General features: G+C 47.4%; 1 protein-coding gene across 1 annotated transcript in view; it reads right to left on the bottom strand.

Moving 5' to 3' along the window:
* LOC102932261 (aldehyde oxidase 2-like) overlaps positions 1-14,861 on the bottom strand; it is a 98,639-nt gene that overhangs the window by 80,651 nt on the left and 3,127 nt on the right. The window contains 5 exon segments of the mRNA XM_037912807.2: positions 5,991-6,077; positions 7,514-7,575; positions 8,918-9,044; positions 10,299-10,407; positions 11,414-11,510. Of these exon segments, the coding sequence (XP_037768735.1) occupies positions 5,991-6,077; positions 7,514-7,575; positions 8,918-9,044; positions 10,299-10,407; positions 11,414-11,510 (482 nt within the window).

Here is a 14,861-nt window from a genome sequence, read left to right as displayed (position 1 = left end):
GAGTCCGTAGCCTGCGGGAAGAGTCTGTCGAGGCCTCTCAAGAATCTGACCGTCATGTCATGAGAAAATACCGGCTGGCCCTGGATCGGTGGGTAAAAAGTGGAGATGGCCGTGAGATGCACTCTAATGGAAGAGTGTGCCAAGCCCTGGTTCCTCAGACGAAGCAGATAGTCTAAGATAGACTGTATGGAAGAGCGCGAGGGGGAGATGCCACTCTTGGACGCCCAGCGGGAAAACTTTGTCCACTTGGCCAGGTAAGTCAGTCTGGTTGAGGGCTTCCTACTCCCCAGGAGGACCCGTTGGACCTCATCCGAGAAGGTCTGCTCTTGTGGATTCAGTCACACAGCATCCACGCCGAGAGGTAGAGGGACATGAGGTTGGGGTGCAAGAGCCAGCCGTGGTCCTGTGATAGCAAGTCCGGGGAGGGGAGGGGCCTCTGCCAGGTTCATCAGTGTGCCGAACCAGTGCTGACGAGGCCACACCAGGGCAATCATGATAACCTGTGCTGTGTCTATCTTAATCTTTGCTAGGAATCATAGAATGTCAGGGTTGGAAGGGACCTCAGGAGGTCATCTAGTCCAACCCCCTTCTCAAAGCAGGACCAAGCCCCAATTTTTGGCCCAGATCCTGAAATGGCCCCCTCAAGGATTGAACTCACAACCCTGGGTTTAGCAGGCCAATGCTCAAACCACTGAGCTATCCCTCCCCCCAAGGACCCTGCTGATGAGAGGAATCAGAGGGAACGCACCCTGCCACGACAGGAGGAAGGTATCAGAGAGGGAGTCCTTGCCAAGACCTTGCCGAGAACAAAACTGATGGCATTTCCTGTTTTGCCTGGTGGCGAACAGGTCCACTTGGGGAGTTCCCCACCTCTGGAAGATCATGCAGGCTACCTCTGGGTGGAGCAACCACGAGTGGTGAGAGAAGTCCCTGCTGAGGTGATCCACTAGTGTGTTCTTGACGCCAGAGAGGTGACAAGCTTCCAGATGGATTTTGTGGCTGATGCAGAAGTCCCAAAGACAGAGTGCCTCTTGGCAGAGTTGATGAGCATGTTCCCCCTTGCCTGTTGATGTAGTACATCGAGGCCGTGTTGTCCATCAGGACTCTCACCACCCTGGCCAACAGATGAGGTAAGAAGACTCTGCATGCCAAGAGGACCGCTCTGAGCTCTTTGACGTTTATGTGTAACATCATCTCCTCCGGGGACCAGATACCCTGGGTCTGGAGATCGCCAAGGTGTGCACCCCAGCTCAGATCTGAGGTGTCTGATACCAACTCGATGGATACCACGATGAGGTCCAAAGTCTGGAATCTTTCTAGTGGCAGCAATGCTCTGGTGCAGGTCGAGTGGAGCACTGCTCCGATTAACTCTATCCTTTGCACCGAAACTCACATAGACTTTTTGTAGTTTACTAGAAGGCCCAGGGAGTGGCACGTGGCTTGCAGCACCACAACATCCTCTTGGACCTGAGACCTGGAGTTGCCTTTGACCAGCCAGTCGTCGAGATACAGACAGATTTGGATTCCCGGACGCCTGAGATAAGCAGTCACCACTGACATGCGCTTGGTAAACACCGTCGGTGCTGTCGCCAGGCCAAATGGGAGGACTGCAAACTGGTAGTGTTTGGGTCCCACTGTAAATTGGAGGAAGCGTCTGTGTCCAGAAAGATCGCTGTGTGGAAGTATGTGTCCTTCAAGTTGAGGGCGGTGTACCAGTCTCCCGGATCCAGAGAGGGGATAATAGAGGCCAGGGAGACCATGGGGAACTTCAGCTTCTTTAGGTACTTGTTGAGGTCTTGGAGGTCCAGAATGGGCCGTAGACTGCCCTTGGCCTTTGGGATTAAAAAGTATTGAGAATAAAAACCTTTGTTCCTGTACTTGGGAGGAACCTCCTCCACCACACCCAGCTGCAGTAACCCTTGAACCTCCTGTGTGAGGAGACTCTCTTGAAAAGGGTCCCTGAAGAGGGATGGGGAAGAGGGTTTGGGGGTGGGGGGAGTAGAAAGAAACTGGAGGGTATAACCCTGTGCCACCGTGTTCAGGACCCAGCAGTCCAAGATTATAGCGGTCCATGCAGGGAGGAAAAAAGAAAGGCGGCTGGAAGAAAACGGTGAAGATGGAGCCCGTGAATAGTCTTGTTGGTCGCCCTTGGGTGCACCCTCAGAATGATCACTTGGTGCCCTGCTTGTTTCGGGTGGAGCCTGACTCAGCAGAGCGTGGGGAGGGTGGCTCGGACAGCACTTGTAGCTTGGCCTTCTTGTGAAGTGGGTCCTGCTGAGGCTGGCTCCCTTGTCCCTGAAGCTGTTGTGGTTTGAACTGCTTACATGCCAAGCCTGGGTCATAAAGCCCCAGAGTTTTCAGGGTGGCACGGGAGTCCTTTAACCCATGCAGCTTGCTGTCTGTCTACTCTGCAAATAGCGCCTGGCTGTTGAAGGGAAGGTCCCGTATCAACTGCTGAGCCTCGGTGGCCAAGCCAGAGAGGAGAAGCCAGGAAGCCCGCTGCATGGAGATGATGGAAGCCATGGTGCGGACGGCAGAGTCCACCACGTCTGAAGCTGCCTGGAGGGCCACTCTGGCCACGCCGTGCCCTCCTCGAGGATCACCCAGAATTCCTTCCTAGACTCTTCAGAAAGCGAAGCCTCGAACTTGGCCATGGCCTGCCACGTGTTGAAATGGTAGCAGGAGGGCCTGGTGATTGGCCACACTCAGTTGCAGACTGGAAGACAAATAAACTTTGTGTCCAAAAAGATCCAGCCTCCTTGAGTCTTTAATTTTAGGGGTAGCCCCTGGTTGTCCTTGCCTCTCATTGTGGTTAACTGCCTCGACCACAGGGAATTGGGGGCTGAGTGGGAATATAAGTATTGATGCCCCTTGGTTGGCACAAAGTACTTGCGCTCGGCCCTTTTGGAGTTGGGGGCCAAGGAGGAGGGAGTCTGCCACAGGGCAGTGGTAATTTTCGATACTCCTTCATGAAGGGGTAAAGCCACCCTGGCAGGGGCCGAGGAGCAGAGGACATCAAACAAGGAGTCCAAAGGCTCCTCTAATTCCTCAGACTGAAGTCCCAGATTAGATGTGACCCTCTTCAATAGTTCCTGGTGCGCCTTAGCGTCATCCTGAGGAACTGGGTGAGGGAGCTCCATGATAACCTCATCGGGCGACGATGAGGATGATATTGGTACCGCTGGAACCTCTACGACCATTGGTGGTCCAGCAGGCTGGTCTCCTGGGTCCTCCTGGACCTGTGGGGTCTTTCCTGCCGAAGTGTCGAGCACTGGAGAGGGTTGGGATGTTGAGACCACTGGTCTGTCCGAGGCTCCCAACACTGAGTGGGCAGCTTGGGAAGGTTGGGTGAACCCCCAAGGGTTCCATGGGTACACACCAGCCACTGTGCTTGGGGTCACGAGACAGGTTTCGGTGCCAATGATGTAGGCGGCACCGCAGGCATCGGAGGCTGTCCCGCAGTCAGGGAACCCTGCTCCATGCTGGAGCTATAGTTGGAGTGGTTGCTACCTGGTGACCAGGACCAGGCGGAGTGGCGGCTGTTATCTGACTGGTGCCGGTTGCTGCACCAGGAGGTAGACCTGTCCGAGAGAGATGAAAGTCTTGGTCAGGGCCATGGGGAGCAATGGCGTTTGGCGGATCAGCGTCGGAAAACTGGCGATCCACACCTTACACTACCGGACTGGTACTGGGACATCGAGCGGGACCAGGAGCTATCACGAGCTGGTTGCCGGGAGGATCTTCCCAAATACGGTGATCTCCATCTTGGAGATCGACAGCGGCAGCTGATGACCGGTGGCTTCGGTCCCCTGATCGGTCCTGGGATCTGCACCGAGCTCTTGGTGATGCAAGGGGTCAGTCTTGGTGCTCCTACTAGGAGGCGCATGTCCCGGTGGGTCTATGCCCAGCTACTGGCGAGGTATGCCTTGAATCCTGCTGTTGGTGCCCAAGGTCCAGGGACCAAAAGAGGCTCTGCTGAGCCTGCTTCTCTGGCTCTGAAGCATGACGGCTTCGGGCGGGCAAGTGGTGGCGGGACGTCCCTCGCGATAGGGAATGGTGCCGCTGAAGCAGGGACATATAGGGAGATCCCAAGGTGGGTTTACTCCAAGACCTGGGTACTGCCAGAATTGGTGTGGGTGGCACTGGGAGCATCAGGATTTCCTGAACTGCCTGCAGGGCTTCGGGCATCAACAGCACTTGAAGCTGACAGAGGCCTGTGTCGCTATCCGGGGATGCAGGCAAGATATGGGATGGGCTGCACCGCTCACCTTGAGCTGGGGCCTGACTTTCTGGACGGAGCATTGAACTGCCCATCGCAGGTCTTGGCTTGCCCCTAGCCCGCTCCTTTCCCTTGCGGAAAGTAGGATATTGTCCCCTCACAGTCTTCTTCAGCTTCTTGGCCAGAACTGTGGAGGGGGAACAGTGCTGGTCCATTGACAGCGCCGGTGGGGCACTCCGCACTGACGCTGCGCTACTTGGTGCCAAGTCGGACCTTTGCTCTGGTGCTGGAGAATGCTGACTCCATCAGGAGTGCTCTAAGATGGTTGTCACACTCGTTTTTAGTCCTGGGTTTTAAGGATTTGCAAATACGACACTTGTTGCTTATATGCCCCTTGCCCAAGCACCTAAGACAGCTACTATGGGGATCGCTGGTGGGCATGGGCCGCTTGCAGCAATTGCAGGGCTTGAAGCCTGGGGACCAGGGCATGCCCCGACCCCCAGCAAAGTCCAGCTGGGGACTAATGAAGCTTTAAGAACTACTACTAAGGGTGACTAATTTAACTATTAAACTATATACAACTAAACTATAGGTTCTGCAAAGTTTGCAAGAACAGAGAACAATCAGCGTTAGCCGAAGCAATGGACGTTCCAGCACCGTCACTGGTGGCAAGAAGGAACTGAGGTGGGGGGAGCCAATGGCGCCCCTTATACCACGCCATGCAGGCACCACTCCAGAGGGCGCCAGAGCCAGTCCCCTATGGATACTGCTAAGGGAAAAACGTCCGGCACCGGTGCATGTGGCGAGCACACACACCTACTATGGAATGGACATGAGCAAGCATTCGAAGAAGAATGTTTAGTTTAGAAAAGTATTTTATTTTTGTAGAGTTCGATTTGGAGAATCTTTATATTTCTTCAGTTACTCCAGTTGCCACAAGTGCAAATTAAATGTGAAACTACATACTGTACAGTCATCTACACTCTGAGGTGTAACATAGATAACAGATAGCCAAATCCTGCAATTCTTACTCAGAGAAATCTCCCACTGATGTCAATGGCAGTTTTGCCAGAATAAACACTAAAAGACTGAGCCAGGGTTTTGGTTTTATACAATGCCTTTTCTAGTCAAAGCAAGAATAAAACAATCTTTAAATAACAGCTCTCATTATTTATTAAGCAGTGCCAATGAGCTAGAAACTGTTCCAGCACCCCTGTCCTCGGCTCTGTATCTCCTTACCAAAGGGAGGTCAATGCAGCCCTACCTTATGCGTGCTCAGATCAAAAGCTAAAAAACTCACCTCTTTGACGCAGACTTCCCCAAACAGCAATTTCCTTCCACATAAAACAAAACACCCTGAAATCATGGGGAGGTGGAGAGAACCCCTTTCAAATTCTCTGGTTTGAATATAATTATGGGTATAGCTATGCAGCAATGAGGGAGTATGATTGTAGCCAATGTACACATCCTGGAGCTAGCTTTAATCTTAGATCAAAATTATCTTGGCCATGTCTACACATGCTGTAATTGTAATCATGGTTCCCAATTGCAATGTAGGGATGCACCACATTTGGAGCTTAGATATCATGGTCATAGATGCCTTAGAAATACCTAAGACAGGCAGAGAGAGTTAATAGAACTCTTTACCCATCAATACATTATAGATACCACCAGATGAAAATGTGGCACCAGCTACAACAGCTCAAAGATGTTCATTCACTACAAACTTTACTATGAAACAGAAAGTAATTTTAAAAAGACCATAACGCACCTGATTTCCCTTGTCAGAAGATGAGCACACATCTTCTTTGTCCAGGCAACATTGCCCTGTTCCTCTCAGTTGACAACATGCTGTTTCCTAAAGAAATAATACCCCGTTCTGTAATACTCTAGATACAACTGCATTGAAATGTGATTTCTTTTAAAATACACATTTGCATATATATATATTTCTACCTACATTAAAGCAGATTTGTCCAGTCACTTGAAACTGGTTCAGGAGCTACCCATGATCCAGGGTGACTATTCTTGCTGTGTCCCCTTTAAAGCACTGCAGGAGGGGGGCCAAGTCCAGCTCCCCTTGAAGTCATTGGAAAAACTCCAGCTGACTTCAGTGAGGGAATCAGACTCCTGAAGCAGATCAGAAGCTGGTGCAAAGGATTATTGAGTGCATTGGAGAAGGACTGTGTGGAAGTGGCTGAAATTGTTCTGCTATGAGAAAGTTGGACAGATTCCTAGTTTATCCTTTTTGTGTTTATAGCTCCGATTGGACCCATGGACAGCCTTGAAGGTAGTGGAATGGACACAGCTCTGTGACTTGGGTATGATCTCCCAGCCAGGAACAGGCTACACAGTGTTTTCCTTACCACTGTGTATACCAATGTACAGCTGAGTTTTCAAGGAGGGATGGGCCCAAGATAGGGTGGAGATATGGTCAGTGGAGCTGTGACTATATGGAGGATCTGTAACTATACAGATGTGCAAAGTCACCTGTGGCAGGGGAGAAAATCAAAATATGTTCAGGTGATTTCCCTGTCAGTTTTTCTGAAAGACAAGGTGGGAGATGTAGTATCTTTTATTGGACCAACTTCTGTTGGCGAGAGAGACAAGATTATCTGTGGTCACACAAATCTGGGGCTGAGAGACACTAGTTTGTTGGCAAGACAACATGTAAACAATTTGGGCCATGATTCTCCAAAGACTTGAGTACACACTTAACTTAAAGTGAAACACACACTTAAGACTTGGCATGATTAAAGCCTTATTTATGACAAGAATAAGGGTAGCAGAGACCGTCACGGCAGATCATAACCATCACGACCACCTACATCTTCAGGCCATGTATTTTAGATGCCTCAAGGCCTGATTTTCTGAGGTCCTAAGCATCTAAAACTCAAGTCAGTGGGAGCTACAAGTGCTCAGCACTGCTTAAAAAGAGACTCCTAAGGGGCCACATTTTCAAATGAGCAGAAAGCCAGATTTTCAATGGCTCGGCACACCCAATTGGATCCAGATTTTCAAATAAGATCAGCTTCCATTTAGGCACTTAAATAAGGGCCAGGTTTTCCAAAGTGGTCAGCACCCAGTTGCTTTGTGACTCTTATGGCCAGATTTCCAAAAGAGCTGAGCGCCAAATGTGGACTTAGCTTTTCTGCAAATCTGGCCAGTTCTCTTTGTGCTTAAATGGGAGCAGAGCAATTCTGAAAAGCTGGCCTTAGTTGGGCTTCCAGAAACTGAACACTCAAAATTAGTGGATACTTTTGAAAATGTTGATTTGTTTGTCTTTCTACCTACCCCAGCAAAAGACTTGTAGGTGTCTGTTATTGGTCTGTATCCAGTGCAACGGCACAAATTACCTGAAATAAACAATAATATCATTAATCATAAGGAACAATGGAAGAATAATTATTAATATCAGTACAATTAGAAATGGCCCTGAAGGAAACCCTCACATCTGAACACACCTACACTTGGGGAAATTTGGATCCAAAACCAGACTTGGCTCTTGATTCTCCAATGGGCTGAACTAGAACCACAGAAGAGTCAAAGCCTCTTGAACAGGGGGAATGCTCTGATTGGGAGCCAAATCCCAGAACTGCAGATCAGGCCCGTCTCTAATAATAATGATTTAATTAATGTAATTTATATCACTATAGAAATGATGTAAATCATCCAAGAAGATATACTAAGCTATTATTAATGGATCTGGATTTCCTTCAATGAAATCCAAACAAACTCTGTCTCAGGGTTTTATCCTGACATCCATCACTGTACTATCCGAGCGCCCTCCATGTGAAATCAATAGCAATAGAGAAGTTGCATGGGCACTTCATGAAGTCTCTGGACTCTTCTTTCTTTACAGGGTCACAACTCGGCTTGGGTATATGTTTCTGTGGAGTGGGAAGTTGGTAGAGGTTTGGGACTAAAAAGGGTGTTTGAATTATGAGTGTAACATATGGTGCAAAGGTTTTCTCAATGAGGGAATAAACTCAGTATTTTAATAGGCTAAACCCAGCCATGTCAGTGTGAGCTGTTTTCCTGAGCGAGAAGTGCCTATAGAAATCTGTACCCGGGAGAACTCAGGATTTCGTTTTGCTGGCAGGCAGCCCAAGCGAAGGACCTGATTCTCCACGCCACCCAAGTTGTTCAGGAGTCACTCAGCGCTGTTATACTGGTGCAGAACTGGTGCAAGAGCAAAGTCGGTTCAATGGGGTGGGGTTTTCCAAAGTGCTCAGCATTGACCTAACTCTGCTCCCAATGAAATCAGTAAGTGCTTTTGAAAATCCCACCTAGAGTCATTGAGTTTAAGGCCAGAAGGGATAACCTGATCATCTAGTCTGATTTCCTGCATATCACAGGCTACCACCCCTACCCTGTTATCTCTGTGCGGAGCCCATTAAACTGGATTAGAAAAGTATTACAGCTCTCAGGTGACTAAACATTGTGTCCCACAGGCAGAGAACAGGAGGGAGCAAGGTGCACCATGCCTGAGCCCCCTGCCATGGCAGGGAATTGATTTAGTGAGATATAATCAAATATAGTATTTAGGAATCCCACAGACTTTATGTGATTCTGAAATATTTTCCTCTGATCTTTCAGTCAAATCACATCTTGCATCTTATGTGGCATGTAAAAAACACCCATACCTGGCTTCTTATTTTACCTCCTAAAGTTTACTACTTGTAAAAGTAAACCTACCATCCAGAGCTGCAGTTATCTGCTCCATGGAGGGGTCAGGGTGGTTTCTCAGCAAAGCATACATGGACATCACCATTCCAGGGGTGCAGAAGCCACACTGAGAGCCATGGCACTTGGCCAGCCTTTCCTGGAACAGAACAGAACAGGCCCGGCTTTCAAAATATAGCTTCACTGATTTGCCTTACAGCTATCTACAGATGCATCTTGCTTACAGTTTTAAAGTTAGGAGCTGCAGCATTTGGAATGTTACAGCATTATCACTAAAATGTAAGAGACTGAGTGCAGTTATCTGATTGAAAAAGAAAGGATCACTATAGACTCTCCGTTATCCACGGGCAACCCCAGCAATATCAATGGGGTTCACAGGTGTAAGTGGGAGCAGAATGGGGACAAGACCTGTCAGCACAGTGATCAGCCTTCTGTAAATTTCTACAGGCATGAAGGACAGAGCACAGAATAGCTAACAAATTAGGGCTTTGGGAGGAGGGAGGAGCACCTAGGGAACATTCCCATAATTTAGGCACTAAGGAAACAAGATTACGCATGAAAGAGAAAAATCATTTTAAAAAGGTTTTAAAACTTACTGGGGTCAGATTGTGCCTTTAAAGTACAGGCCTGAGTTAGGGAAGGGGGAGCTGCACTAATCCAAGAGAGCGCCCCAAAATACAGAGAGAGTATGTATGATCCACTGTCTAATCTAATCCTTATCTTCCTAGGTCTTATAGGGATCCATCCCTTAGGAGCATGCAGCTGGCCCAATGTGCCACCTGGTGCACAGAAAGGAGCAGGGTGATGCTCTCTGCCTTTCCTGAGCCCCTTCTGGTGGTTTAGTTTCCCACATGGCACTAGCTGGGAGCAGTCCGTGTGCTTTGGAGACTGCAATTGTACCTGAGCCCTGCAAATAGCAGGAGCTCCTTATTTACCCAATGCTCTCTCCTGTATGCCCACACAAGGGCCAGTGACAATCTGGCTCTTTACATAGTGCTGTTTTTGTTATAATAATCAGCAGGACCTGCTCACGGTGGACACCCCTTACTTGCTTTGGTGTATCATTTTACAGTTCCAGGTTTATCCTTTCTCCTGAGGGGGCCTTTTCAGAACTGATTCTCATCTTTTGGGGTATCTTTAGTGCTAGAGAAGAAACTAGGGGTGGGACAACCTCCCCCAGGTCAGAGTTTGGTTTGGCGATTCAGCTGGGAGTTCATCTCTAAGCTGTGACCAGGAAGAGCCAGGATACGGAGCCTGTTTCCTTAGAGCGATTGTCTAGTGCAAAGAACCACCAAACTTGATCACAAGGCCAAAACCTCATGGCAGATATGGCCAGAGTATAGGAAAGGAAAGATCCCCAAATCTTGCCCTACCAATTACAGCAGGTTCTCACCTGAATTGGATGAACCCTCGTTTTTGTGCTTCCAACACCTTCCACAGTGGTGACAGCAGAGCCGTGCAGCGAGCATATGGGTAAGAGACAGGAGTTGGCAGGATAATGCCTTGGGAACGTAAAGGAGAATTGTGGCATTTGAAATAGCATAATACTCTTTGGTGCAGGGCCATGAGGAAGGAAGCACAGGTGGAGATTACACTCAGTCTAGTGGAGAACGGCGGGAGTTAAACAGCATGGGGTGATGGCTGGGGAAAGTTATGTTTCTGAGAAGCAGTTGTACATAACTCAGCACTCTCGCCTCAATATTGTGTGTATTCTGAACACACACAGGAAACAGAAGTCTCACTTTTAAGGAGTTTTTATCAATTAACTTGTAATACAACATATAGTACAAAAACCCAAGGGCCAGACTCAGACCTGATACTGGTGGGTGCAACTTTACTAAAGGAGCAGAGCTCCCAAAGATGGGGAGAGGCAAAAAGCACAACCCACTGTGAAGCCTGCTATGGCCTACACCATGCAGGGCTAACTTATTGTGTTAGTTACTTCGTACATCACTGAAATCAGTGAGTGTTGAATAAGAACTATGTGAAAATTGACTAAGGATTTATCTAGGGAAACAAATCCTAGTCCAATCCAAGCAAGAGTCCCAACTTTCCAGAAGCTGCTACAAGGGCTGCTGTAATTGCATGAAATAAAGATCTCCCAGTCAAGGAAATATTTGGTTTCCAGTCTCCGAATAAATAAATGTTTCTTGAGCAGGAAGATTTCAAGTTTCTTGAGTGGGATTTAAAGTCACATTTAAAGTCACACTTGTAATCGTGGGACCATCCCTTTTGTGTGACTCAGTTTTCCATGCACATAAAACATGTTAAAGGTAAAGTAAAAAGATTTCAAGTATCTGCCAGGACCCAAGAATATAAACCTAAATTAAAAGAAAAAACAAAACACTCAAATAACTGCCCTCCCAATTAACAATGGTTTCCTATGAACAATAAGTTATAGCTTCAAGGGTGTGATTTCAAAAGTGCCTCAGTGGGTGTAAAACATACTGAAATTCACTCACTGAAGCATTTGAGAAAATTCCACCCCAAATCTTATCTTAAGGATACATTATCTTCTTGGAAGTTGGTTCATATGTGGAGATCATCACGGTGCAGGCTCCACAGCCACCTATTCCACAGCCATATTTCGTTCCTGAGAGACGAACTGCAAATGCAGCAGTTAAGGAAGAAAGTTGCTGGTTCTCAATGTTGTTGCTGTGGTGTTTTTCTCTCCCCCCCCCCCCCCGCCAGCCCCGCAAAGTTCCCCTCATTTTACTGGAGCATGCAAAGGTGGAGGAAAATTCCATCTGTTTCATTCAGTGACCAGCCAGCTCCAGAGATTAGATATTAGGTGAATGGCAGCTGGAACTCGACCTGTAAATTCCAACAAGCAGAATATCGCAGCAACCAAGCTGGTCACAGCCACCTACAGTTTATCACATCTGAATTACCAGTGACATCCAGTCCATAATTCCCTTGTAACACCCTGGATTCTCCACTGCCTGAGAGCAATGCCACAACACACAATAGCTTTTACTGTGTTGGCTTTGCTGTTGCTATGATGGGCAAAACGGTGCCAGAAGAATGTTAAAGTTAGCCAAAACTTCATGGTTTGGGTTCAAGAGATGGCTGAACGTTAGAAGAGAATGCAGAAATGGGAAACTTGTTCACTCACCCAGTATAAAGCTGTTCTCTAGGGCATATTGTCTATGGCTGCATTCAGTTTAGTTTAGATTACTCTCCCCCAAGTGGTGTTTCTGCCACCTCCCTGAGCACCTTTGGTAATTGTTACACACACACACACACCCGTTATAAAAGAACAATGTTAGGATTACAAAGTCAAGCGCTCAGAAGTTAGGAAATTCCAGAATTAAAGTTGCCTTCAGTTACAGCATTGTCCACCACATCCCCTCTGACCCGTCCCTCTCTCAGCCCTTGGCTCCCTGTCCCAGGCCTGTTTTCCTCACTTAGCCAGTCCCAGTCTTCACTCCTCAGGCTTCCCATCCCAGTCTCTTTGCCCAGCTAGTCCCAGGCTTCCCACTCCAGGCTCCTCATCCAGTCCCTCTCTCTCCCCAATCCTGGCCTCCAGTCTCTCCCTGACCCCAACCGTGATCCTTGTTCCCAGTGGCTCCCAGTCCTAATCTCCCTCCCTGGGCTCCATGTCCAATCTCAGTCTCCCTTGTCACTGGCTCCTTATCCCAGTCTCTTTGCCCAGCCAGTCCCACATCTTTCCCTGCACCCCGATTCCCATTTGATCTCAGTGTTCCCTGTCCAGCCAACCGGCTCCCAGACTCCTGCACCTCTTTCCCTCACTGGCTCCCACACCCAGTCTCTTTGCTCAGCCAGTTGCAGTCTCCCCCCACTGCTCCTCATCCCAGTCTCAGTGTCCTTTTCTAGTCATTGCCAGTCTCCCTGTCATCCTAACTCCCAGTTTCCCTCTCCCCTCTTCCACTCTCCAGTCCCAGTTTACATCTGTCCCCTCCCCTCAGGTTTCTTGTCCCAGGCTACTCCCCGTACAGCGCTGACACCTGACCCTTCAGCATTCAAATTGAGCAGTTTCTTCCTCCATGCCAAGGGAAGGAGGGCAGCCATTTAAAGAACAGGAGAGATGGGTTCCCTGCTCTCATCCAAGTGCCCAGATGCAGACCTGGTGCAGCCTACAGCAGCCCAGAGCTGCAGTTGTAGGGAAAGTCCTTCTGAGCTCCCGACTGGAACATGCTCAGTGTGGATGCAACGTTTGGGGAATTTAAATGCTAAAATCTAAGAAGTCTCTACAGAGCATATGCAAACTGCAAATTTTCAAATGCTTATGTATTAGCCAAATTTGGGTGGAATTTTGCAAGAATGGCAAAAGACACATCTCTGATGCAAAGGCCATCCTCTGATCAAATTTCAAGTTCTTGCTCCAAAGCATGGGGGCACTAGAACTTCTCAAAGAAAAGACTGCAAGAATTTTTTAACATGGGCAAACCAATGTATTCTTCTCTAGACTCATTCTCAGAAATGGCAGGCCCATTTTGGCTGAAATTTTACATAAAGTTCTGCCTGAGGCAGACTTCTGATATGGAAAATTTCAACCCAAATGGTTAAAATTTGGCTAAGTTATAAGCAACTAAATAATGGGAAGTATTGGGCAACCTTAATAATAATAAGTGGCGCTACCAGTCCTGTCTATAATATCCTTCAGATTCTTGCACATGGTAATCCTGTTATTGCTTGGAAAAATTATATGTATTTTCCCTCTTTAACATCTCTTAAATCAATCCCACCAGACTTCTATGTGTTTTGGTTGCCTTTTTTGTTTTTGTTTGTAAATTGTCAGTATCTTTCTGTCAATATGGTACCCGGCACTGAACCCAATATTCCAGGAGCAGTCACAAGAGCTCTGTACACAAGGCCCCTCACCACTTTGTTCCTTGATACAAGGCCTCCATATCTGCAGCCTCAAATTGCACTGACCACTTTCTTTTGGTGCCACACCACTCCGCAAAATTTTATGTAATTGGCTAGTCTCCTCTCATTCCTAGCTCTTTCAGAGTTACTGATTACCAACTTTGTCTTCCATTCTGTGTGTGTGTGTTGGACTCACTTGGCTCAGATGTGTTAGACTGCATCTTCCATCTGCATTTGTCAACTTTTTAGATCCGTCTAGGCTCAGGTTAATTCTCATCCACTTTCATATTCCCACTTGTAACTAGCACGTGACCTATAATCGAAGAATGCAGACCATACTTGCAGGATGGGGAACTATTCTGGGAAGCACTGAAAAAGATTTGGTGGTGGTGATGGATAATCAGCTGAACATGAGCTCCTAGTGCAACACAGTGGCCAAAAGGGCTAATCTGATCCTGTTATGAATGAACAGGTGAATCTTGAGTAGGAGTAGAGAGGTTATTTCACCTCTGTATTTGGCACGGTGCAACCGTTGCTGGAATACTGTGTCCAGTTATGGTTCCCACAATTCAAGGAGGATGTTGATAACTTGGAGAGGGTTGAGAAGAGCCACACGAATGATAAAGGATTAGAAAACTTGCCTTATAACGATAGACACAAGTTCTTACAAAGGGAAAACACTAGGGCTGTCAATTAAAAATAATAATCACAACCGCAAGATTAAAAAATATAGTCATGATTAATTGCAGTTTTAATCACACTGTTAAACAGTAACAGAATACCCATTTACATTCAGCATGGAAGCATGTCCTCTGAAATGGTGGTCAAAGTATGAAGGGGCATATGAATGTTTAGCATATCTGGCACATAAATACCTTGCAACAGCGCTATGCGAATGCCTGTTCTCACTTTCAGGTGATATTGTAAATAAGAAGCAGGCAGCATTATCTGCCATAAATGTAAACAAACTTGTTTGTCTTACCAATTGGCTGAACAAGAAGTATATGAAATATATTAGTATTGAAATTGTAAATGATTGGGAAGATGCCAGTGAAAAGATAAAAAATGATTACCTCATGCCCTTCGTCTGCTGTCATTTGCTCCCACAACTGCAGGCTAATGA

This window comes from Chelonia mydas, chromosome 11 (assembly GCF_015237465.2).
Source record: "Chelonia mydas isolate rCheMyd1 chromosome 11, rCheMyd1.pri.v2, whole genome shotgun sequence".
Classification (NCBI taxonomy): Eukaryota; Metazoa; Chordata; order Testudines; family Cheloniidae; genus Chelonia; species Chelonia mydas.
This window is presented reverse-complemented; position numbering and strand designations above follow the sequence as displayed.